Below are 26,979 nucleotides of genomic sequence, written 5' to 3' on the forward strand. Positions count from 1 at the left end.
ACATCCTCCACCTGGCCATATAACATATGGGGTACTCACACAGCAGTGTCGTAGAGTCCGCCCATGAAGGTTTCTTTAATATGGAATCTTAGCCACCAGGCTTATGTATAGGATAACACCCAAAAGTGCAGATAAACAAAACGGGTGTACCCCACTTACAACTTTAGACTTATCTGGACTTGCATAAAGGCTTCTTTAGGATGCTTCTCCCAATTTTTTCTCCGTCATACCCCCAAATATGTGGATATAGAAAAACTCATAAGCTAGTTTATTTCTAAATGTATTACAAACAACAATACATTTGCTGTTATGGTAAACATCACTAGGGACATAGAGGTAGATATAAGCATATGCCTTGCTACACCCCTCTCCAGGTCATGTGCTTTTACTTATATCTACCTCTACCACAATTCCTACTGACATCTCATATGAAAGGTCAGCGGGCTTGCATAACCTATTCACAATGCAGCTTTGGAATCTGCATACATCTATTCATGAAACAGTGAAAAGTGTGGAGAAGTGAGCCAGTGGAGAAGTTGCCCATGACAACCAATCAGCATTGAAGTCACTTTTAGAATTTGCATACTATACCATTGTACGGAGCAGCTGATTGGTTGCCATGGGCAACTTCTCCACAGGCTCACTTCTCCACTTTTTTCTCTGCTTCATCAATAGACCCCTCACTATGTTAAATGTAACTTAAATAAATAAATTGTGGCAGCGTATTTTAGTAAAGCCTTAAAATGTGGTGCCAGGCCTGCTCTAGATCTTGGCTAGTCACAAAACCTATTTGGGCATGCTGTAAACTATAGTTCCACATCATCTTCCCAAGCCTGCTTTCGATGATATCTATATATTAATAGCAGAAGGACGACTTTTATGAGTGACTTATTTCTACAAAGCCATTGCCCTCAGCAGATACATGTGCAGAATTATACTGAAGCTGTAATTGGTTGGTTCGATTCAGAGATATGTGGCAAAATGTCCGTCTGCCATTTACAATGCATCACCATTGTGCTCTGGAAAATGTGACAGTTGGTGAACTCTCTCTGTGCACCTGCTGGGTGGTCTGGAAACTGTGACAGTTATTTGCAAACAACCACTAAGCAGGGATTTTTCAAAATTCAACTCCTAATAGGGTGAAAAGGGGTAAACTGTTTTGCACAGCAAACCTTCGTCCTGTTGAATCGTGGGGCACATCAGCTAGTTATTATTATTGGAGGATATTTATTTTAGTAGGATGTGGCAAGCCGCTCTGTGAACCGGCTTTGAATCCCACGACCAAAAGCAGTCTCATAAAAACAATCATTACATAGATGATTAGATAAAGGTTTATAACCTAAAAAAAAAAGGAAGAAAAAAAACGAAAATAAAGTGAAAATAGACTTTTTTCCAGTTTTTTTTCAAAGAACATAAAAATAATAACACGTGGGCTATTTGTTTAGAGTAGAAAGTCCTCCCGTATAATAATCTCATTAAGTGTGTATCGGTGCAATATGCATGTCTCTATAAAGAGCACAGCAAGGACTGGGAAGAGGCACAGCGATGATTATTTTACAGAGGCCTCCGATAGAGTGCGTCGCGCGGTGCCGCATCACTCTGTATAATAGGATTTAATTAAACAGATTTACTGTAATTCGAGAGCAGTTTACAAGAGAGGCGCGTGAAGCGGGGTCTTTTTTCTTCCACAGGAAATAAATATCCTTTTAGAAATATTCCTTTGTAGTCCCCATAACAGCGGCAGGCTTTAAACTACAGGGCTACATGACTGAATGAAATAAAGCCGCAGTCTCCGTCGCCTCTTCACCTACAAAGTATTTGTTTATCTGCAGCCAATCGCTGCTCCCCTATCTCTGTAATGACTTCCTTGCAGCAGTCAGAGAGATTACCCACACCACTGATCCCTTTATTACTTCATAATGGCTGTTTATTTACTTTACTGCCGCAGTAACATGCCAGGATAAAGCTCTTCACAGCTGGGCAAACTCACCGTACTCAGCGCGAAGGTGGTCCGGAATGCGAGGTTCATAACCTTCCTTCTCTGGGACCTCTTCAAAATCATCCTCGTCATCATCATCATCCTCATCGCTTGCTTTCATCTGTGTAAATGGCAATAAAGAACATTCAGAAAGCACATAAAATAGGGTGAAAAAACAAAAAAACAGCACGTCGACCGTCACAGTCTCAACATTCGTAGGGGGGAATTCAAATGTTTGAAAAGTCGGTTGGGCGTCTGTTTTTTCCTGTCTATTAAATAGGAAAAAACAGACACCCAACTGACTTTTCAAACAACTGAATCTCCCCCATAATGTACAAAGTCGACAGTTATGATATCAACATTGTTGAAATGCCTATAGCCAAAAGGTCAGCATCTGCAAAAACGTCGACATCGCAAATGTTAACAAGTGAAATGCCAACATTAGGGTTAGGGATATACTTACGGCTGTTGTGCAACATTAGCCGCAAACTGCGACTCAAGCCACAATGGCCAGAACATTAGCTGTAGCTGCTGGCTTGGGGCCTGGTTTAGGGTACGTACTGCCGAAACAGCCACAATGCAGAATGTTGACAATGTTAGCATGTCGACTTTTCATCGGTGACGTCATGCGGCACATTCTAACAGTTGACAAAATATGAAGGTGTAAAGGCAGGTGTAGACCAAGCTACTTGAAGGGGCAGATTTATTAAGCCTGGTGAAGTAATAAGGTGGAAGGTGATAACGCAACAGCCAATCAGCTCCTAACTTCCATGTTACAGGCTGGGTTTGAAAAAATGACAGGAGCGGATTGGCTGGTACTGTATCTCCAAGGCTTAGTAAATATCCCCCTAAGTTGGCGTGCTCTGACTTCCAAGGACAAGAGCGAATGAAGACATCGACCCAATTTATTCATTCATTTTCCACAATTGAACATATACAGTAATTATCTCATAACATTTTATTCATCTCTCTGTACGGTTATTGCTAAATACAAAATCATACAGATTTACCAGCAGCTCTACACAACACTAAGGGGCAGAATCAATTCGTTGCGGGTTCTGCGCCCTGTGCCCGTGGGTTAACATTACGCTCATTTCACTGAATATTTTCATGATGCGTGCTGCTGATACCTGCAGAATTCAATAAGAAACGGCACGGATGTCGCACATTAATTCTGCAGTGTGCAACCTACGTGATGTACATGAGAAAACTACCAGAACGCCAAGATAAGTGGCAGATAAGATAGGCAGCACAGTGCGGGAGGCTGTAAGTGGCCACAAGCAATGTATTGAGGCACGGTTGGGAAAAAAAACTTTTTTTGGTCTAAACCGTTTTTTGTTTTTTTTGTTTAAACCAATTACATTTTTTATTGCAGTAATTTTTAATGGGAAAAAAATGTAATCATGTATTAGAAACCTTGATTTTAATGCTTTCTAACATTAAGGGGGGAATTCAAATTTTTGAAAAGTCAGTTGGGCGTCTGTTTTTCTATTTGTCTATTAGATTGTTTTTTCCTATCTAATAGACAAATAGAAAAACAGACGCCCAACTGACTTTTCAAACAATTGAATACCCCCCCCCCCCCTAAGAATGTTATTAGGCTTTGATTTTACAGATTTCAAATTTAAACCAATTTTTGACGATTACATCTGAATATATGTAGATAGACTAAACATATTAATACAAAGTGCACACATAGATAGACGAAATTGAAAATAAGTATTAGTCTTATGATGGCCATACATTAAAACGACCAGCATCAAATGCAATTTGTATCACGATTTCCCTTGAACTCCCCCGGCAGCCCCCTGGCAGTCCTGGCCTCACAATTTGGTATTTTTATGACATACAATGCGCAAACTATCTGACGATTGATCGGTCGCCCCTAACGATCGATCATGTGTCTCACAAAAAGTGTTTAGGGAAATGCCACTCAAAATGACGCAGATTGGATGATGCAAAAAACACAGCACGCTCTGCAAACGATAATCACGGATCATATGGACTGCACGTATGATTAGAAGATACGACCCGTGTGACAGCGCATTGGATCGTAATCGTTCCCAAATAGTGCACGATTTGCACACGATGCATCGTCCCAAGTGTCCAAATCGTGCAATCAGACCTGAAATCGTCCTAGTGTATGGCCAGCTTTACTTATTATAATTAAATCAATGTGAATAGTAATACAAAAAGGAAACTGCAAAAGCACTTCTCAGAGAAACACGCACACACTAAAAAGGAAGAGTTAAGAATAAGCACCGGGCAGGTCACTGGCATTAAACATTTTGAATAAAAACAATATTTATTTATTTTTGTATAATAGGCTCTTTTTTAATAAGTCACGGCGCCGTGCCTGTATTAACAGCATAATTAAAAAACCAGAGTGGTTTTTATTAAAAAAAAACAAAAAAACATTTGGTTTAAACCAGCCAACCCTGTATTGGGGCCAGTTACATCGTATCACATGGGAAAATGACAGCTTGCAAAATCAAGGGTCTAGTGCAGGCATGTCCAAACTGCGGCCCTCCAGCTGTTGTGAAACTACATATCCCAGCATGCCCTGACACAGTTTTGCTGTCAGAGAATGCTAAAGCTGTGTCAGGGCATGCTGGGATGTGTAGTTTCTCAACAGCTGGAGGGCCGCAGTTTGGACATGCCTGCCTCTAGTGTTTTGTAGGGGGTCATAAAATGGTCTCTATAGTGATATTTAATATTTATATACAGGTTTGTAAAAAGTTGGGGGAAAAAACCCTTGTAACTCCCATCTGCAAACCCAGAAACCCCTATCCCATTAATACATCACCCCTTCAATACAACACCCCAACATATATGTCCCGCATCACTTACACCCCCACATCATTAACCCATTTTCCTGCTTTTTAGAGAAAACCACCTGTACAATGGCATGTCTTTATTGGCCAGATCTTTCTACTGAAAAACCTGTAAACACATTTGTATGTATTGGGAGAGGTGTCTCAGGGGTAAGGGCACTGTGTTACACGGTGATGAGGATATTTCCCTAATTTTCACCTTGTCTGGAGCTGTACACTAAAATCCACACTAACTCCCATTGACACCCATGTTAAACTCTAGGTGGGTACACACTGATAGATATATCTGCAGATCAATTGATCTGCAGATATATCTATGTACGGATCGGGCAGTGTGTTGTGCATACACACTGCCCGATCCGTCGGGGGACTGACGTCATGAACTGGGAGGGCGCCCGCCCGCCCAGTTCACATGTCAATCACCGCCGGCCGCCGCAGCATGTGTACGGCGGTCGGACGACCACCCCGTACACACACAGCGACGCGCCAATATATCGGTAGATATATTGGCCGTCGTCTGTGCTGCGCGGCCGACGCGATACGTCTGTGAACGACAGAGTTCACAGACGTATCGGCCGTACACACTGGCCGACGGTCCCGCGATATATCGGCCGTTCAAGAGAACGGCCGATATATCGACCAGTGTGTACGGGCCTTTAGATTTCAGAAAAAAGTTGTGGGCTGTGGGTTTTAACCCATGTTAGGCAATTTTTGGCCAGCTTGCTGCTTATTAAATCCACCCTAAGGGTTACAATTATTATATAATAAAATACAAACTAGAGTTGTTTCTATTAGGGAAGAGAGAACAGTGTTCAGCGGAATTCTCCTGCAGGTACTTAGAAAGATTTAGTAAATACTATGGGGTATATGCAATTCACGGCGAATCGCGGCAAATTATCGCCGTTTTTTAATTCGACACAATTCGACAGGTGAATTCCGGCAGGTGGCTGCCGGAATTCACCATATTCAATGAAAAACGGATTCGACAGTCCCGCGGGCGAAAAACGGGCGATTTGCCGGATTTTGCCGCGAATTAAAAAAACGGGTAAAAACTGGAAAAACCCGGAAAAAAATGGCGTGGGGTCCCCCCTCCAAAGCATAACCAGCCTCGGGCTCTTCGAGCTGGTCCTGGTTCTAAAAATGCGGGGACAAAATTGACATGGGATCCCCCGTATTTTTAAAACCAGCACCGGGCTCTGCGCCTGATGCTGGTGCAAAAAATACGGGGGACAAAAAGAGTAGGGGTCCCCCGTATTTTATACACCAGCATCGGGCTCCACTAGCTGGACAGATAATGCCACAGCCGGGGGTCACTTTTATACAGCGCCCTGCGGCCGTGGCATTAAATATCCAACTAGTCACCCCTGGCCGGGGTACCCTGGGGGAGTGGGGACCCCTGCAATCAAGGGGTGTCCCCCCCCCCCAGCCACCCAAGGGCCAGGGGTGAAGCCCGAGGCTGTCCCCCCCATCCAAAGGCTGCGGATGGGAGGCTGATAGCCTTGAGTAAAATGACAGAATATTGTTTTTCCCAGTAGTACTACAAGTCCCAGCAAGCCTCCCCCGCAAGCTGGTACTTGGAGAACCACAAGTACCAGCATGCGGGAGAAAAACGGGCCCGCTGGTACCTGTAGTACTACTGGGAAAAAAATACCCAAATAAAAACAGGAGACACACACCGTGACAAGTACAACTTTATTACACACCGCCGACACACACATACTTACCTATGTTGACACGCCGACTGGCACAGTCTCCGACGATCCGAGGGTACCTGTGAAAAAAATTATACTCACCTGCCAGTGTCCAGAGATAAATCCACGTCCAGAGATCAAATCCTCGTACTTGGCAAAATAAAAACACGCACACCCGTACCAACGGACTGAAAGGGGTCCCACGTTGACACATGAGACCCCTTTCCACGAATGCCGGGACACCACGTGACTCCGGTCACTGAGGTCCCTTCAGCCAATCAGGAAGCGCTACTTCCGTGGCGCTCACCTGATTGGCTGTGCGCGTGTGACCTCAGACAGCGCATCGCAAAGCCTCTCCCATTACTTTCAATGGTGGGAACTTTGCCGTCAGCGGTGGGGTTACCCGCGGTCAGCCGCTGACCGGCGGGTGACCCCACCGCTAGCCGCAAAGTTCCCACCATTGAATATAATGGAGAGGCTTTGCGATGCGTTGTCAGCTCAGACGCGCACAGAGCCAATCAGCAGAGTGCAAGGACGTTGCGCTCGCTGATTGGCTTACGAGACCTTTCAGTGACAGCTGTCACGTAGAGGTCTCTGCATTCGGGGAAAGTGGTCTCATGTGTCAACATGGGACCCCTTTCAGTCCGCTGGCACGGGTTTTTGCGTTTTGTTATTTTGCCAAGTACCTGGATTATACTCTGGACGTGGATTTATCTCTGGACGCTGGAAGGTGAGTATAATTTTTTAACAGGTACCCTCGGATCGTCGGAGACTGTGGCAGTCGGCGTGTCAACATAGGTAAGTATGTGTGTGTCGGCAGTATGTAATAAAGTTGTACTTGTCACGGTGTGTGTGTCCTGTTTTTATTTGGGTATTTTTTTTCCAGTAGTACTACAGGTACCAGCGGGCCCGTTTTTATCCCGCATGCTGGTACTTGTGGTTCTCCAAGTACCAGCTTGCGGGGGAGGCTTGCTGGGACTTGTAGTACTACTGGAAAAAACAATATTCTGACATTTTTCTCAAGGCTATCAGCCTCCCATCCGCAGCCCTTGGATGGGGGGGGACAGCCTCGGGCTTCACCCCTGGCCCTTGGGTGGCTGGGGGGGGGGACCCCTTGATTGAAGGGGTCCCCACTCCCCCAGGGTACCCCGGCCAGGGGTGACTAGTTGGATATTTAATGCCACGGCCGCAGGGCGCTGTATAAAAGTGACCCCCGGCTGTGGCATTATCTGTCCAGCTAGTGGAGCCCGATGCTGGTGTATAAAATACGGGGGACCCCTACGCTTTTTGTCCCCCGTATTTTTTGCACCAGCATCAGGCGCAGAGCCCGGTGCTGGTTTTAAAAATACGGGGGAACCCCTGTCAATTTTTCCCTCGCATTTTTAGAACCAGGACCAGCTCGAAGAGCCCGAGGCTGGTTATGCTTTGGAGGGGGGACCCCACGCCATTTTTTTCAGGGATTTTACCATTCCATCCAAAAAAAAATAAAAAAAATATTATTTTTAAAAATATATAAATAATACTTGTGCCTCCAAAAAAGACAAACCAAGTACCTAATCCCTTCTAATATAAATAGATATGATATTACCAAGAAAAAAAAACACAAAAAAAACATGTTTTACATTTTTTTTATTAGTTTCACCCTCCAAAGTGTGTCGGATTGAAAATGACGAATTTACTGTCTAAAAGCACTGTTGTCGAATTTCCAAACTTCCATTGAATAGACTTTGGTCGAATTGCAGCATGTGTATCATTGCAAAAAAGTCGAATTTGTCAAAAGTCGAATTTCAAAAAGTCGAATTTTGAAAGTCCGTTTTTTTGTCGGAAAGTACTGAATTGCATTGTCGATTTTTTTTTTTTGGCGAAAAATTCCCGAAATTCGACAATTTCGGGAATTCGACCGCAATTGCATATACCCCTTTGACTCCGATTAGTAAGTTGTACTGTGTTATCCAAGGATTGGACAGTTCATTACTGTGCTCCCCTCTTCTTCTACCATTTGTCCTATGGCAATTGTGGGAGGAAACCCACACACACTTATGGAGAACATAAAACTCCACACAGATGAGTCATAACCAGTAATTGAACTCATGACATCATTGCTGTGAGGTAGTTATGTTAACCACTACGACATCTGCGCTGTCTAATTCATACTAACTATATATTCACAAAGAAAGAGGTAATAAAGAACACTTTGGGTGGTATTCAATCAGATCCTTCTTTTCGCCTAGTTGAAAAAAACTTGACTTTTTGCTATTTTTAGGGCGAATGGGGACTCACCCTATTCAATAGCAGGGACGTTTTTTTCCGCCTAGACGAACAATTCAGCAGGAGCTAAAAACATGTGGATTGGCGAATAAACGTTTTCTCACCCGCATTGGCAAAAACGTGCAGTTTTCGCCGATTGAGTCTTTTTTGCGCCAATGCCTTTTCACAATAAAAAGATGAAAAGGCACTGGCGAAAATTTCCCTTAAAAACAGGCGAAAACAGTCCTCAATTGAATAGGCAGGAGGGGGGGGGGCAAATTCAATAGCTCTGAAATGTCACCCCTTTGTGTTTGATATAGGCTCAACCTAGCAAGAAAGAACACACTGCTGGCTCGCCCTAGCAGGAGAGGACGCACCGCCGGCTCGGTGTAGCAGGAGAGGACATAGCACGTCCAACCCGAAGATATCGCTAACAACTCACGGGAGCACACAATTGCAAGTACACAAAAGCCGATATAGATGATTAGTCGTTCCGATACAGAAATTGTCCAGACATCGTCCTAGAGTGTACCCGGTGTTAGCAGCACAGAGTTTATAACAGACAACTCTGGCTTGTTGATGCTTAACCTGGTTGGACGTTGCAGGCCAACAAGTCGCCAATCTGACTGTCTAGGTCATATGGTCTCAAACTCGGTCCTCACTACCCCAAACAGTTCTCAATTTCCAGCAGGAGCACAGTGCAGTCATTACTCACTGTAAAAGATCCACAGGTGGAGCTAATCATTTCACTTGCGTTTCTGTGAGGAGACCTGGAAAACCTGAACTGTTTGGGGTCCTGAGGATCTAGTTTAGACCTATGGGGCCAAATGTAATAGAGTGAGAGTTTCAAAAAGTGAGAGATTTGGTAAAGTTTTGCAGTTTTTTTTTAAAGTGGCAATCATTTACACAGCAAGATCAACCTGGTTTTACAGTGTAAATGATTGCCACTTAAAAAAAAAAAAAAAAACTGAAAAACCTTACCAAATCTCTCACTTTCTGAAACTCTCACTCTATTACATTTGGCCCATGGTCTAGATCAGGCATTCCCAACCACGGTCCTCAAGGCACACCAACAGTGATATCCAGGCTGCAGCACAGATGGTTAATTCAGAATAACTGAGCTACTAATTAAGTCACCTGTGCTGAAAGCCTGGATATCATTAAAACCTGCACTGTTAGTGTGCCTTGAGGACCGTGGTTGGGAATGCCTGGTCTAGATATTACCAGCCAACAGTAGTGATAAAAGGCCCCAGTCACACTGACGCAGGAAGACTGCAGTATCAAATGCATCTGCGCATATAACCATATATTATGAGTTTGATTTGCTCATGCAAAATTCTGACCTTTTCTTTTAAGACTATTGATGGACGGTACCCTGGCTAATCTTTCCATAGTTTCCATGTGTAATCAACAAGCAGGCAAGATCATACACGGTCAGATAAAATAAAGTCTGTCAGACTGCTATCTCACTCTGGGCCCCATTTATCAAGCCTTCAAGAGTGATAAATAGAACGGTAATAAAGTACCAACCAATCAGCTCCTAACTTCCATGTCACAGGCTGTGTTTGAAAAATGACAGGAGGCGATTGGCTGGTACTTTTATCACCGTGCTATTTATCACTCTCCAAGGCTTGATAAATCTGGGCCACTGTATGGCCACACAATATCTGCGTTCCTCCCCTGGGGTGGAGAGATTTCCCAGTTCCACCCCTGTGAAGGAACAGGTGACCTGTCCATCACTCATGCAGGGGCAGCATACACTGCCAACGCAACCAACTTCAGCTCACAAATTATTGGATCTGGGGGACATTCCAGGCGTCCGGCATGTCCAACAGACTGGTCATTTGTGGTCTGTCGACCTACACACTATGCAATTACCAACCCTATCTGCTTTTAATCGGCGGAATTTGGTGCAGGTTTAATATATCCCCACTAACATGAACATATGGGATGCTTTTTGTTCACTTAAACTTACAAATATAGGTAGGTCTATGATCATGTGTCACATGATACAAGACCAGTATCAGTCACAAATACACGGTCAAGTCACATTATTATGACCACCTCCTACATGTGACGCCGGCAGCGTGCAGCCCATGAAGTATGTCACGCGTTGTGTGCTGGCTTGGTGGGTATATAAGGTGTGTGATAAGCCGTCTGCACACATATCACTCATTGCTGTCATGGGTAAAAGGGACGATTTATCCCAGTTGCAAAAAGGGATTATTATTGGCTTTCGGGCCCAGGGTGGCAGTATTTCTGACGCAGCGCAGTTTGTGAACTGTCCGCGTTCTGCTGTGGTTAAGGTGTATCGTGACTGGACAAATGGCACCATTGCATATAATAATAATACTTTATCATCATCATCATCATCATCAATAGTTCACATACATATACATCCAACAAAATGAAAAAAGCAAAGTACAGAAGCCATAAGAACAAAAAGAAATCTCCAGCCAGTAACGTGGAAACTGCGGAGCACCACGTGCCATTGATGTGAGAGGTGAACGTCGGCTAAGAAGGTGCGTGAGGGCCGACCAACACGCTACAGCGAATCAGCGCAGTGTCAAAATGAACCTGCGGCCTAAAAGACGTGTATCTAAAACAACAGGTCAGCCCGTCTAGCTGCTGTCCGTGCTGCACGCGGTGGTACAGTAACTCTGGCTATTACCTGGTGGTCATAATAATGTGATCACATATGTCCCTCTATATAATCCATACTCAGTTATATATATGGGCTAACACCCGGCCCTAGCGCCCCAAATTTGTCTTTCGTAATGCTGTTATGCCGTGCAAGCATCAAGGCGACTTTTGTAAGGGCCACTCTTTCATTGCCATGCAAACTAAAATCCCAGCAACTATTAGTAAGTGATGGATGGAGAAGACATAAGGCTTTGTCAATCCTCCCATCTGTGCCCCACAGCAATAACACTTTACACACATCAACTCTGTACAACCTATCAGCCACACGGCATTGGGTCTCATACCGTACAAAAGTACCGGGGCCGTTCTGACTCCAAAAGAAATCTGTGTATTGATAACAAGAACATACATTCCCCCTATTCCTCTATTCTCTAATAATACAACACGAGCCCAGGTTCCTATCCCATACTCTTCAGACACATAATCAGATGCAAATTCATTTTGTTTAGGGCAAAATGCATGAGCGGTGCATTTACCCACCGTGTGACCCATCCATCACTGGAAACTGTAATTTTTGTTATCAGTCTAACACTAATCAAAAGGGAAACCCTGCCACTATCACTGACCTGTGAAACGTCCCAATTATACTCCTCGAAATGACAGGAGCACTTAACTTCCTCACTGAGTAAATGACGACGATCAATCAACTTTGAATAACAATGAGCTACGGAGCTGAAAATTATTTTTTGTATAGAATCTCCCCAGGAATTTATGAAAGGTGAAAAGCAACCCAAGGTTTTAGGGGGCATTACGGCTTCCACTGACAGCGGTGCGTATCAAACACTAAACAGAATTTATGGGTTTTAATTTCCTAAAAAGGTAGATGTGAGTTTGGCGCTACAATGCATAACCGTATAGTGCCAGGCTTTTAAATATGGGGGTCATTCTAAGAGTACATTATGCCTATTGCATGCACTTTAGTATTTCATTCCGATTTGTGACACATGTAACTCCTTGGTTCTGACCTCTGCTAGCCGGCGGCGGTGGGAACAGCCGTGGAATATGTACAGCAATGAGCCCGAGGCATATTCTAAGAAGGATGCAGAAAGAAACTCGGCTACATTGATGAGGTCATGAAATAATCCGCACTGAGTTAACGCACTTAGGATCTCGCTTTGGGGGTTATTCAGCAAGGCATGGAACTAAAAATAAGAATTTACTCACCGGTAATTCTATTTCTCGTAGTCCGTAGTGGATGCTGGGTACTCCGTAAGGACCATGGGGTATAGACGGGCTCCGCAGGAGACTGGGCACTCTTAAAAGAAAGATTAGGTACTATATCTGGTGTGCACTGGCTCCTCCCTCTATGCCCCTCCTCCAGACCTCAGTTAGGGAAACTGTGCCCGGAAGAGCTGACATTACTAGGAAAGGATTTGGAATCCAGGGTAAGACTCATACCAGCCACACCAATCACACTGTACAACTTGTGATAACTATACCCAGTTAACAGTATGAACAATAACTGAGCCTCTCTCAACAGATGGCTCATACAATAACCCTTTAGTTAAGCAATAACTATATACATGTATTGCAGAGAGTCCGCACTTAGGACGGGCTCCCAGCATCCACTACGGACTACGAGAAATAGAATTAAGGGTGAGTAAATTCTTATTTTCTCTGACGTCCTAGTGGATGCTGGGTACTCCGTAAGGACCATGGGGATTATAGCAAAGCTCCCAAACGGGCGGGAGAGTGCGGATGACTCTGCAGCACCGAATGAGCAAACTCAAGGTCCTCCTCAGCCAGGGTATCAAACTTGTAGAATTTTGCAAAAGTGTTTGAACCCGACCAAGTAGCAGCTCGGCAAAGTTGTAAAGCCGAGACCCCTCGGGCAGCCGCCCAAGAAGAGCCCACCTTTCTCGTGGAATGGGCTTTTACTGATTTAGGATGCGGCAGTCCAGCCGCAGAATGTGCAAGCTGAATGGTGCTACAGATCCAGCGAGCAATAGTCTGCTTTGAAGCAGGAGCACCCAGCTTGTTGGGTGCATGCAGGATAAATAGCGAGTCAGTTTTTCTGACTCTAGCCGCCCTGGAAACAAAGTTTCAGGGCCCGGACTACGTCCAGCAACTTGGAATCCTCCAAGTCCCTAGTAGCCGCAGGCACCACAATAGGTTGGTTCAAATGAAACGATGATACCACCTTAGGGAGAAATTGGGGACGAGTCCTCCATTCTGCCCTTTCCATATGGAAGACCAGATATGGGCTTTTACATGACAAAGCCGCCAATTCTGACACATGCCTAGTCCAAGCTAAGGCCAAAAGCATGACCACTTTCCACGTGAGATATTTTAGCTCCACGGTCTTAAGTGGCTCAAACCAGTGGGATTTTAGGAAACCAACACACGTTAAGATCCCAAGGTGCCACTAGAGGCACAAAAGGGGCTGAATATGCAGCACCCCTGTAACAACGTCCGAACTTCAGGCAGTGAAGCCAGTTCTTTTTGAGAGAAAAAGGGATAGAGCCGAAATCTTGGCCTTTATGGATCCTAATTTTAGGCCCATAGTCACTCCTGACTGTAGGAAGTGCAGGAATCGACCCCCCTGGAATTCCTCTGTAGGGCCTTCCCGGCCACACACCAAGCAACCTATTTTCGCAATATACAGTGAAAAAGTCTTGCTGTCACGTCTTTCCTAGCCTTTATCAGCGTAGGAATAACTGCATCCGGAATGCCCTTTTCCGCTAGGATCCGGCGTTCAACCGCCATGTCGTCCAACGCAGCCGCGGTAAGTCTTGGATCAGACAGGGTCCCTGTTGCAACATGTCCTGACTGAGAGGCAGAGGCCATGGGTCCTCTGAGAGCATTTCTTGCAGTTCCGGGTACCGAGTCCTTCTTGGCCAATCCGGAGCAAAGAATATTGTTCACACTCCTCCGTTTATTACAATTCTCAGCCCTTGGGTCTGAGAGGAAGAGGAGGGAATATATAGACCGACTGGAACACCCACGGTGTTACTAGTGCGACCACAGCTATCGCCTGAGAGTCCCTTGACCCAGCGTAAAACCTTTTTATCTTTTTATTGAGGTGGGACGACATGTAGTCCACCTGAGGCAGTTTCCATCAATTTGCAAAACTGCGTGAAGACTTCCTGATGAAGTCACCACTTTCCCGGGTGGAGGTAGTGTCCACTCCCGGAATGAACACTGCTGACAGTGCGCTTACTTGATTCTCCGCCCAGCGAAGAATTCTGGTGGCTTCTACCCTCGCCACCCTGCTCCTTGTGCCGCCCTGGCGGTTTACATGAGCCCCTGCGGTCTGACTGGATCAGAACCGGTTGGTCGCGAAGCAGGAACTCCGCTTGACTTAGGGCGTTGTATATGGCCCTTAGTTCCAGGATATTGATGTGAAGGCAAGTCTGTTGGCTTGACCACAAACCTTGGAATTTTCTTCCCTGTGTAACTGCCCCCCACCCTCGGAGCCTTGCATCCGTGGTCACCAGGACCCAGTCCTGAATGCCGAATCTGCGGCCCTCGAGAAGGTGAGCACTCCGCAGCTACCACAGGAGAGACACCCTGGCCCTGGGGGATAGGGTGATTAACCGATGCATCTGAAGATGTGATCCGGACCACTTGTCCAGTAAGTTCCATTGTCCTTGCATGGAACCAGCCGAAGGGGATGGCCTCGTATGATGCCATCATCCTTCCCAGGACTCGAGTGCAGTGATGCACTGACACCTGTTTTGGTTTTCAATGGATTCCTGACCAGTGTCATGAGCTCCTGAGCTCTCTCTATCGGGAGATAAACCCTCTTCTGGTCTGTGTCTAGGATCATGCCTAGGCGAGGAAGATGAGCTGTAGGAACCAACTGCGACTTTGGAATATATAGAATCCAGTCGTGTTGCCGTTTCACTTCCAGAGAAGGTGATACGCTGTCCAGCAACTGCTCTCTTGATCTCGCTTTTATGAGATCATCCAAGTATGTGATAATAGTGACACCTTGCTTCCGCAGGAGCACCATCATATCCGCCATTACCTTGGTGAAATTGGAAATGACAATCCCGTACCGCAATTCTGAGGTACGCCTGATGAGGTGGATAAATGGGGACACGAAGGTATGCATCCCTTATGTCCCGATTCATTTCAGGCATGCAATGACCGCTCTTAGCGATTCCATCTTGAACCTGAACCTTTTCAGGTATATGTTCAGGGATTTTAATTCAATATGGGTCTAACCGAACCGTCTGGTTTCGGGATTATAACATGGTCGAATAATAACACCCTCTTGTTGAAGGAGGGGACCCTTGACCACCACCTGTTGAAGATACAATTTACGAATTGCAGTTAACACTGGCTCCCTCTCTTGGGGGGAAGCCCGCCGGGTCCTCGGTGAGGGGGCATCTTTTCACAGTCCAGCCTGTATCCCTGCGATACAATTTCTATTGCCCAGGGATCTAACAGGGAGTGAACCCACTTGTGGCTGAACTTACGAAGGCGTGTCCCCACCGGGCCTAGCTCCGCCTGTGGAGCCCCAGCGACATGCAGTGGATTTTTGTAGAGGCCGGGGAGGACTTCTGTTCCTGGGGACTAGCTGTGTTGTACAGCTTCTTTCCTCTGGCCCCGGCTCTGACAAGAAAGGACGCACCTCAGACTTTCTTGTTTCTTTATTCGAAAAGCTGCATTTAATAATGTCGTGCTTTCCTAGGCTGTGCAGGAATATAAGGCAAAATATCAGAATTACCAGCTATAACTGTGGAGACCAGGCCCGAGAACCTTTCTCCACACAATTCTCAGCCTTCCATATGCCTCTTAAGTCGGCATCATCTGTCCAATGTATATTCTACAGGACACGTCAAGCAGAAATCGACATACCTTTTGTCTCTAGGACCCAGTATACTCATGTCCCTTTGGGCATGCTTTATAATTATATATCTATTACTTAAGACAGCATCTTAAAATATTTATATGCATACTAGGGTGTCAATCTCTGCTGATAAGGTACCTGTCCACGCTGCCACAGCGCTATAAACCCATGCCGACACAATCGCCGGTCTGGGTAGTATACTAGAATGTGCACGCTATCTGCAGGATCCCTGAGAATAGCTAGTGCAAACAGGACACCCAAGGGGAAGATTCTCAACACATCCTGGCCCTAGTGGGGAAAGGATACAGCCTGAGAATTCTCTTGTGGGAAGCTGCCGTCTCTTGTCTGGAGATTCCCGCTCCTTTTCCTCATGAGAGGAGGGAAATTTACCTCAGCATTCTTCCCCTTAACATGTGTACTCTCGTGTCAGGGACAGATGAGTCATCAGTGATATGCAAATCACCTTTTATTCCAATAATCATATATTGAATATCTTTTAGCCCTCTTGGCTGTAACTTTGCATTATCGTAGTCGACAGTGGAGTTAAACTCCGTGTCGATACTTTGTTATTTTGGATAGTGAACATAGAGAGACTCTGAAGGACTCTGTGACATAGGGACAGACCAGGGTAGATTTCCTTTCTGTTCCCTAACCTTTTGTGCAATAATTTTACCTCAGCACTTACACATATCCAAACAGGTGTCGACGTTGTTGACGGAGACACCCTCCCACACACTTATCCGCTCTATCACCTCCTTAGAGGAGCCTTTTACCTCAGACATGTCGACACACTCGTACCGACACACCACACACACAGGGGATGCTCTATTTGAAGACAGTTCCCCCACCAGGCCCTTTGGAGAGACAGAGAGAGAGTATGCCAGCACACACCACAGCGCTATATAATACAGGGATGTACACTATACTGAGTGATTTTTCCCCTATAGCAGCTTATATACACAGTTTTGCGCCTAAATTTATGTGCCCCCCCCTCTCTTTTTTACCCTTTGTGTACCAGGATACTGCAGGGGAGAGCCTGGGGAGCTTCCTTCCAGCTGAGCTGTGAAGAGAAAATGGCGCCGGTGTGCTGAGGAAGAAGGCCCGGCCCCCTCAGCGGCGGGCTTCTGTCCTTTTATGTACTTTAATGGCGGGGGTTAATGCACATATACAGTTTATCAGACTGTATTATGTGCTTTTCGCCAAGTAAGGTAATCTAATTGCTGCCCAGGGCCCCCCCCCAGCGCCCTGCACCCATCAGTGACCGGAGTGTGTGGTGTGCTAAGGGAGCAATGGCGCACAGCTGCAGTGCTGTGCGCTACCTTAATGAAGACCGGAGTCTTCAGCCGCCGATTTTCAACTTCTCTTCGTTCTTCTGGCTTTGCAAGGGGGGCGGCGGCGCGGCTCCGGGACCGGACGACCGAGGACTGGGCCTGTGTTCGATCCCTCTGGAGCTAATGGTGTCCAGTAGCCTTAGAAGCCCAAGCTAGCTGCAAGCAGGTAGGTTCGCTTCTCTCCCCTCAGTCCCACGTAGCAGTGAGTCTGTTGCCAGCAGATCTCACTGAAAATAAAAAACCTAACAAATACTTTCTTTTCTAGGAAGCTCAGGAGAGCCCCTAGGGTGCATCCAGCTCTGGCCGGGCACAGATACTAACTGAGGTCTGGAGGAGGGGCATAGAGGGAGGAGCCAGTGCACACCAGATATAGTACCTAATCTTTCTTTTAAGAGTGCCCAGTCTCCTGCGGAGCCCGTCTATACCCCATGGTCCTTACGGAGTACCCAGCATCCACTAGGACGTCAGAGAAAATGGATTAGACAGTGCATATTAGGGGCAGCAGTTAGCTTCCCGACGGCTGGGATCCCGGCGGTCAATATACCGACGCCGGGATCCCGAGAGAGGAGGACGCAAAGCTAGCGTCCACATACCGACGCCAGTCGGGATGCCAGTGTCGCATTACGGTCAGCCGGCATCCCGATCGTCCTCACAGCGGGACACACTGGCGTCCCACCGCGGGGGTGGGAGGTAGGTTTAGGCAGGACATGGGTAGGGGGGGGGGGGGGGAGAGGGGGTTGGGGAGCAGGGACGGGAAGGGTAGGGACCAGGGAATAAGGGTTAGGGGTAGGCACAAAGCGGGGAGGGTTAGGTTAAGGCAGCGGGGAAGGGAGGGTTAGGGTTAGGCACCAAGTGGGGAGGGTTAGGCACCCAGAAGGGAGGGTTAGGGGGGCAGAATGGGGGGCTGTTGGGATTATGATGAACAGGATGCTGCTGTCGGTACACTGACAGCCGGCATCCCGTCCATCGGCAAATCATACTGAACCCCATATTATCTGCGTGCATATTTATCAAACTGTGATTAAAACCGGAGCATAACTTTAGCGTTATACCGGCATTATTAGACATATATACAGCAAACCTTGATTGTAAATGGTCTTTCTCCTTGCCATCTACAGGTGACAACATTTTCAACTCTTCCACTGAGCATTGCAATTAATTAATGCTTTGTAAAGATATTTGCTTCGGTAACCAGATTTTCTACACAGCTGCTATTGGCCAAAAGTGCCTTCCAATTGTAATTGACAAATCTATTATTTGCAGGCTTGTCTGTGGGAAGGGATGAACTTACTTTCATTCTTAGATATTTGGAATGCTGGAATGGCATGGTTGTTTGAGCCATTTCATTGCAATCCATTGTAGGAGGCGGGCATTGGATTTAGATTCCAATTACTGAGAACGGGATCAGTACGAAATCCCGCCGGACGGGATCCCGGCGGTTGGAATACAGACACCGGAATCCCGACCGACACAATGCCGACAGGGGGCGAGCGGAACGCAGCCCCTTGCGGGCTCACCACGATGCGGGCACGGTGCCTTGCTATGCTCGGCACACTAATTTATTCTCCCTCTATGGGTGTTGTGGACACCGACAGAGGGAGAATATGTCGGGATTCCTGTGTCTGTATTCCGACCGGCGGGATCTTGACCGCATCCCCTGAGAACACATGCATTGTCTCTCTACTTAAGTTTCATTCCGTAGGATGTGGCCGATTAGGCTGTGCATATTATGCAAGTGAATATTTATCAAAGTGTAATACACAACTGCTTTAAAACTACAAATGTGAGTTCACTTCAGAATCAGAATCACTTTCTTGCCAAGTATATCAGTGCACACTACACAATACACAAGGAATTTGTTTCCGATAGTCACCACTCCCAGACAGTATACATACTTAATAAGAGCAAAACACACATGGGGAAGAGCAGCATGATAAATACGTAGATACATGTGCCAGGTTGAATTGCAAATGGAATGGGCTAGTCGACCATCGAATTTATTAGGGTAGCTGCTTGGGGGGGAAAAAACTGTTCCTGTGTCTGGCGGTTCTCACCAGTTGCGAGCCGTACCGCCTCCCTGACGGCAGCCGTCTGAACATGTCGTGAGCGGGGTGGGAGTGATCACCGATGATCCTTTCCGCCCGCTTAGTAACCCTTGCCCGATATATATATCCTCAATCGCCGGGAGATTTGTCCCTATGATTTTTTTCCGCTGCCCCCACTATTCGCTGTAGTCCGTTCCTGTCATGAGTTGAGGCCGAGCCAAACAACACTATTATCGAGGTGCAGATAACGGATTGGATAATAGCTGAGTAAAAGAGCACCAGGAGTTCCTGCTGCAGTTTAAACTTCCTAAGTTGGCGTAAGAAGTACAGCCTCTGCTGGGCTTTACCCACAATGCCGTCCATGTTGGCCTTCCACTTCAGTTCCCTAGCAACAACAAGCACCTGCTGTCTGTCTAACCTGGACACTCAGCACTGACCTCCCTGCTTCCACACTGCAAGAACTTTCCACTTCACTTGCAACTACTTGTATTTGTATAAAAAGGGGAAAAAAGTCCCTAGCGCAATCTGAATTGCCACAAAATGTCCTTAAAGAACAAGAAATATAATTAATTGAAATTAAACAATCAGATGCAGCTCCCAAATTGGCACCACTGTCTTGCCAGTGGCTAAACAATAAAATTGAGGTAAAAGTCTATTCACCAAGGGAGGACATAAATACCAATTTATTAGAATACACAAATTATAAATATATTTAAGTCATCAGCATAAAAAAACGTTTATACAAATATTCGCGCCTGATGGGTTAATATAAGTGCAAGAAGTTCATTGGAAGAGAGTCAGTCATTCATATTAAAAATATACAATGTTACTGCTTCCCGGTGAAACATATGTTCTATAGTGCCAAATATAAAATGGAGCCACTCTTTGGATGTAAACGGAGGAAGCCCCAGGTGCCTTCAGCCTGTTCTGAGCCTTAGCTGGCCTCTGTGTATATAGAAACAGAGTGGACAGGGAGGACTTACCCTGACCGCCAGGATCCCAACAGCCGGCAAATTAAACGCATCCCGTCTGAATACCACTGCTATTTTGCCTACCCTTACATCCTCTCATTCCTAACAGTCTACTTTTAAATTACATTTCTGTTCTTGTAAAACTTACACTTTTGTTCTGCTTAATACTAAATTGCCATTGAGCATATGCTACCAAGACCCTCATGTTCTCGCTGGTCATCTACAGATTAGACTACTGTAACGTCCTCCTATCTGGCCTCCCTGACTACCACCTCTCGCCACTTCAATCTCTTCTCAATGCTGCGGCTCGGCTCGTCTTCCTCTCTAAATGTACTACATCCGCCTCCCCTCTCTTACAACCCACACACTGGCTCCCCTTTCCCTTTAGAACCCAATTTAAGCTCCTCACACTCAATCCCAACCACCCTCTTTCCTCCACAAATGTATGCCGCCTCTCCTGCCAACTGATTACTTCCACCTCCAAGATACTGGCTGTGCTGCCACCTACATCTGGACTTCTCACCTTTCCCTATCTAACTGTCCACCTCTCTACATGATTTCAGATGGGCTCTCAAGATCCACTTCTTCATCAAACCCATCATCCATCTCTCACCCTAACACTCTGTTCCATGCTCACTGTCTACCCCATTTGTGATACCCTGGTTTATCTGCCCTCTCCCCTAGAATGCAAGCTCTCACAAGCAAGGCCCTCTCCCCTCATGTGTTTTACCTTCTCTGGGAAATCAGCTTCACTATCAAAAACCGAGGTACACAGATGACGCTAACTGGACATATTAAGTTGCATATTGCTCAGAGACACCAATAAATTACAGCCCATTTTGTTGGCTAATTGATACTTAACTAATTTTTTATTTTTTTTGTCACAAGCGCAAACCATGAAGGGTTGGACAGAGAGACTGGAAACATCAGCCCTGTGTGTTGTAAACAGAAACACATCTAGAATTCATTGCTATGTAAACATTCCTCTGGTCTATTGTATATAAAAGGTATATATTTTTTATTAATAGTAATTTAAAAAAAAATAAGATTTTACTTACCGGTAAATCTTTCTCGTAGTCCGTAGTGGATGCTGGGGACTCCGTAAGGACCATGGGGATAGACGGGCTCCGCAGGAGACATGGGCACTTTAAGAAAGAATTTAGGTTCTGGTGTGCCCCTCATCCAGACCTCAGTTAGAGAAACTGTACCCAGAAGAGCTGACAGTACAAAGAAAGGATTTTGGTAATCCACGGCAAGATTCATACCAGCCACACCAATCACACCGTATAACATGTGATAACAACCAGTTAACAGTATGACAAATAACAGAGCATCAGGTCAAACCCTGATGCAACCATCTTAACCCTTATTGAAGCAATAACTATATACAAGTATTGCAGAAGAAGTCCGCACTTGGGACGGGCGCCCAGCATCCACTACGGACTACGAGAAATAGATTTACCGGTAAGTAAAATCTTATTTTCTCTAACGTCCTAGTGGATGCTGAGGACTCCGTAAGGACCATGGGGATTATACCAAAGCTCCCAAATGGGCGGGAGAGTGCGGATGACTCTGCAGCACCGATTGAGCAAACACAAGGTCCTCCTCAGCCAGGGTATCAAACTTGTAGAACTTTGCAAAAGTATTTGAACCTGACCAAGTAACCGCTCGGCAAAGCTGTAATGCCGAGACCCCTCGGGCAGCCGCCCAAGAAGAGCCCACCTTCCTAGTGGAATGGGCCTTAACTGATTTTGGCAGCGGCAATCCAGCCGCAGAATGAGCCTGCTGAATCGTGTTACAGATCCAGCGAGCAATAGTTTGCTTTGAAGCAGGAGCACCAAGCTTGTTGGAAGCATACAGGATAAACAAAGACTCTGTTTTCCTGACCCTAGCTGTTCTGGTTACATAGATCTTCAAAGCCCTGACCACATCTAGTAACTCGGAATCCTCCAAGTCAGTAGTAGCCACAGGCACCACAATAGGTTGGTTTATATGAAAGGATGAAACCACTTTCGGCAGAAATTGAGGACGGGTCCGCAATTCTGCTCTATCCGCATGGAAAACCAGATAGGGGCTTTTATGTGACAAAGCCGCCAACTCTGACACACGCCTAGCCGAAGCCAAGGCTAATAGCATGACCACTTTCCATGTGAGATATTTCAACTCCACCGTTTTCAGTGGTTCAAACCAGTGGGATTTCAGGAAACTCAACACCACGTTAAGATCCCAAGGTGCCACTGGAGGCACAAAAGGGGGCTGAATATGCAGCACTCCCTTTACAAACGTCTGAACTTCAGGTAGAGAAGACAACTCCTTTTGAAAGAAAATGGATAGGGCCGAAATCTGGACCTTAATGGAACCCAATTTTAGGCCCAAATTCAATCCGGACTGTAGGAAGTGAAGGAAACGGCCCAGCTGGAATTCCTCCGTAGGAGCATTCCTGGCCTCACACCAAGCAACATATTTTCGCCATATACGGTGATAATGTTGAGCTGTCACGTCCTTCCTAGCCTTTATCAGCGTAGGAATGACCTCATCCGGAATGCCTTTCTCTGCTAGGATCCGGCGTTCAACCGCCATGCCGTCAAACGCAGCCGTGGTAAGTCTTGGAACAGACAGGGCCCCTGTTGCAACAAGTCCTGTCTTAGAGGAAGAGGCCACGGGTCCTCTGTGAGCATTTCTTGCCGATCTGGATACCAAGTCCTTCGTGGCCAATCTGGAACAATGAGTATTGTTCTCACTCCTCCTTTTCTTATTATCCTCAGCACCTTGGGTATAAGAGGAAGAGGAGGAAATACATAGACTGGAACACCCACGGTGTCACCAGGGCGTCTACAGCTATCGCCTGAGGGTCTCTTGACCTGGCGCAATACCTCTGTAGCTTTTTGTTGAGGCAGGATGCCATCATGTCCACCTGTGGCAGTTCCCACCGACTTGTAATCTGTGCGAAGACTTCCTGATGAAGTCCCCACTCTCCCGGGTGGAGGTCGTGTCTGCTGAGGAAGTCTGCTTCCCAGTTGTCCACTCCCGGGATGAACACTGCCGACAGTGCGCTTACGTGATTCTCCGCCCAGCGAAGAATTCTGGTGGCTTCCGCCATCACCACTCTGCTCCTTGTGCCGCCTTGGTGGTTTACATGAGCTACCGCGGTGATGTTGTCTGACTGAATCAGAACCGGTTGGTCGAGAAGCAGGGTCTCCGCTTGACGTAGGGCGTTGTATATGGCCCTTAGTTCCAGGATGTTGATGTGAAGGCAAGTCTCTTGACTTGACCACAGACCTTGGAAATTTCTTCCCTGTGTGACTGCACCCCAACCTCGGAGGCTTGCGTCCGTGGTCACCAGGACCCAGTCCTGAATGCCGAATCTGCGGCCCTCGAGAAGGTGAGCGCTCTGCAGCCACCACAGGAGTGACACCCTGGCCCTGGGGGGTTGGGTGATTAACCGATGCATCTGAAGATGTGATCCGGACCACTTGTCCAGTAAGTCCCATTGAAAAGTCCTCGCATGGAACCTGCCGAAGGGAATGGCCTCGTATGATGCCACCATCTTTCCCAGGACACGAGTGCAGTGATGCACTGACACCTGTTTTGGTTTTAATAGGTTCCTGACCAGTGTCATGAGTTCCTGAGCTCTCTCCATCGGGAGATAAACCCTTTTCTGGTCTGTGTCTAGAATCATGCCCAGGAAAGGCAGACGAGTCGTAGGAACCAACTGCGACTTTGGAATATTTAGAATCCAGCCGTGTTGCCGTAACACTTCCAGAGAAAGTGCTACGCTGATCAGCAACTGCTCTCTTGATCTCGCTTTTATGAGGAGATCGTCCAAGTATGGGATAATTGGGACTCCTTGCTTCTGCAGGAGTACCATCATTTCCGCCATTACCTTGATAAATATTCTCGATGCCGTGGAGAGACCAAACGGCAACGTCTGAAATTGGTAATGACAATCCTGTACCACAAATCTGAGGTACGCCTGATGAGGTGGATAAATGGGGACATGAAGGTATGCATCCTTTATGTTCAGAGACACCATAAAATCCCCCCTTCCAGGCTTGCGATGACCGCTCTCAGCGATTTTCGGGACTATAAACATGGTCGAATAATAACCCCTTCCTTGTTGAAGGAGAGGAACCTTGACCACCACCTGTTGAAGATACAATTTGTGAATTGCAGTTAACACTATTTCCCTCTCGTGGGGGGAAGCTGGCAGGGCCGATTTGAGGTATCGGTGAGGGGGCATCTCCTCGAATTCCAGCTTGTATCCCTGAGACACAATATCTATTGCCCAGGGATCCAACTGGGAGTGAACCCACTTGTGGCTGAAATTTCGAAGACGGGCCTAGCTCCGCCTGTGGAGCCCCAGCGTCATGCGGTGGATTTTGTAGAGGCCGGGGAGGACTTCTGTTCCTGGGAACTAGCTGTGTTGTGCAGCTTCTTTCCTCTGCCCCTGCCTCTGGCAAGAAAGGACGCCCCTCGGACTTTCTTGTTTTTCTGTGATCGAAAGGACTGCATTTGATAATACGGTGCTCTCTTAGGCTGTGAGGAAACATATGGCAAAAAATTTGACTTTCCAGCAGTAGCTGTGGAGACCAGGTCCGAGAGACCCTCCCCAAACAACTCCTCACCCTTGTAAGGTAAAACCTCCATATGCCTTTTTGAGTCGGCATCACCTGTCCATTGCCGAGTCCACAGGACCCTTCTGGCAGAAATTGACATAGCATTTATTCTAGAACCCAGTAGACTAATGTCTCTTTGAGCATCTCTCATATATAGGACAGCGTCTTTAATATGCCCCAAGGTCAACAATATAGTATCCTTGTCTAAGGTATCAATTTCCTCAGACACGGTATCCGTCCATGCTGCTACAGCACTACACACCCAGGCCGACGCGATCGCCGGCATCAGTAAGGTACCTGAATGTGTATAAATGGACTTCAGGGTAACCTCCTGTTTGCGATCCGCAGCATCTTTGAGGGTAGCCGTATCCTGTGACGGCAGGGCTACCTTCTTGGATAAGCGTGTTAAAGCTTTGTCCACCTTAGGGGAGGATTCCCAGCGTAACCTGTCCATTGGCGGGAAAGGATACGCCATAAGAATCCTTTTGGAAATCTGCAGTTTTTTATCTGGAGATTCCCAAGCCTTTTCACATAACTCATTTAGCTCGTGTGAGGGGGGAAAGGTTACCTCCGGCTTCTTTTCCCCATACATATGTACCCTCTTGTCAGGGACTGGGATTTACTCTGTGATGTGCAACACATCCTTAATTGCTATAATCATATAACGGATGGATTTAGCCAATTTTGGCTGTAACTTTGCATCATCGTAATCGACACTGGAGTCAGAATCCATGTCGGTATCTGTGTCAACAATTTGGGATAGTGGGCGCTTCTGAGATCCTGACAGCCTCTGCGACATAGGATCAGGCACGGGTTGGGACCCTGACTGTCCTGAGGCTTCAGCTTTTTCTAACCTTTTATGCAAGGAATTAACATTATCATTTAAAACCTTCCACATACCCATCCAATCAGGTGTCGGCGCCGTCGGCGGAGACACCACATTCATTTGCTCCCGCTCTGCTTCCACGTAGCCTTCCTCAGACATGTCGACACAAGCGTACCGACACCACACACACAGGGAATGCCCTTTTTGAAGACAGTTCCCCCACAAGGCCCTTAGGAGAGACAGAGAGAGAGAGTATGCCAGCACACACCCCAGCGCTATAAACCCAGGAATAACACAGTAACTTAATGTTAACCCAGTAGCTGCTGTTTATATATTGTTCTTTGCGCCTAATTATGTGCCCCCCCTCTATTTTTACCCTCTTCTACCGTGTATCTGCAGGGGAGAGCCTGGGGAGCTTCCTCTCAGCGGAGCTGTGGAGAACAAATGGCACTGGTGAGTGCTGAGGAAGAAGCCCCGCCCCCTCAGCGGCGGGCTTCTGTCCCGCTTAAATGTACAATTTTTGGCGGGGGCTCATACATATATACAGTGCCCAACTGTATATATGTTAAACTTTTGCCAAAAGAGGTCCCAATTGCTGCCCAGGGCGCCCCCCCCTGCGCCCTGCATCCTTACAGTGACCAGAGTATGTGAGGTGTGTGGGAGCAATGGCGCACAGCTGCACTGCTGTGCGTTACCTCAGTGAAGACTGGAGTCTTCTGCCGCCGATTTGAAGTCTTCTTGCTTCTCATACTCACCCGGCTTCTGTCTTCCGGCTCTGCGAGGGGGACGGCGGCGCGGCTCTGGGATCGGACGGCGAGGGTGAGATCCTGCGTACGATCCCTCTGGAGCTAATGGTGTCCAGTAGCCTAAGAAGCAGGACCTAGCTTCAGAGAGTAGGGCTGCTGCTCTCCCCTCATTCCCACGATGCAGGGAGTCTGT

The 26,979-nt window shown here is 46.7% G+C and overlaps 1 protein-coding gene across 3 annotated transcripts in view; it reads right to left on the reverse strand.

Moving 5' to 3' along the window:
* The window catches only part of UVSSA (UV stimulated scaffold protein A), a 95,543-nt gene that overhangs the window by 40,954 nt on the left and 27,610 nt on the right, over positions 1-26,979 (reverse strand). For all 3 annotated transcript variants that reach the window (XM_063924894.1, XM_063924896.1, XM_063924898.1), the window contains exon 8: positions 1,991-2,099. In XM_063924894.1, coding sequence (XP_063780964.1) covers positions 1,991-2,099 — 109 coding nt within the window. The remainder of the gene's footprint in view (positions 1-1,990; positions 2,100-26,979) is intronic.

This window comes from Pseudophryne corroboree, chromosome 1, assembly GCF_028390025.1.
Source record: "Pseudophryne corroboree isolate aPseCor3 chromosome 1, aPseCor3.hap2, whole genome shotgun sequence".
NCBI lineage: Eukaryota > Metazoa > Chordata > Amphibia > Anura > Myobatrachidae > Pseudophryne > Pseudophryne corroboree.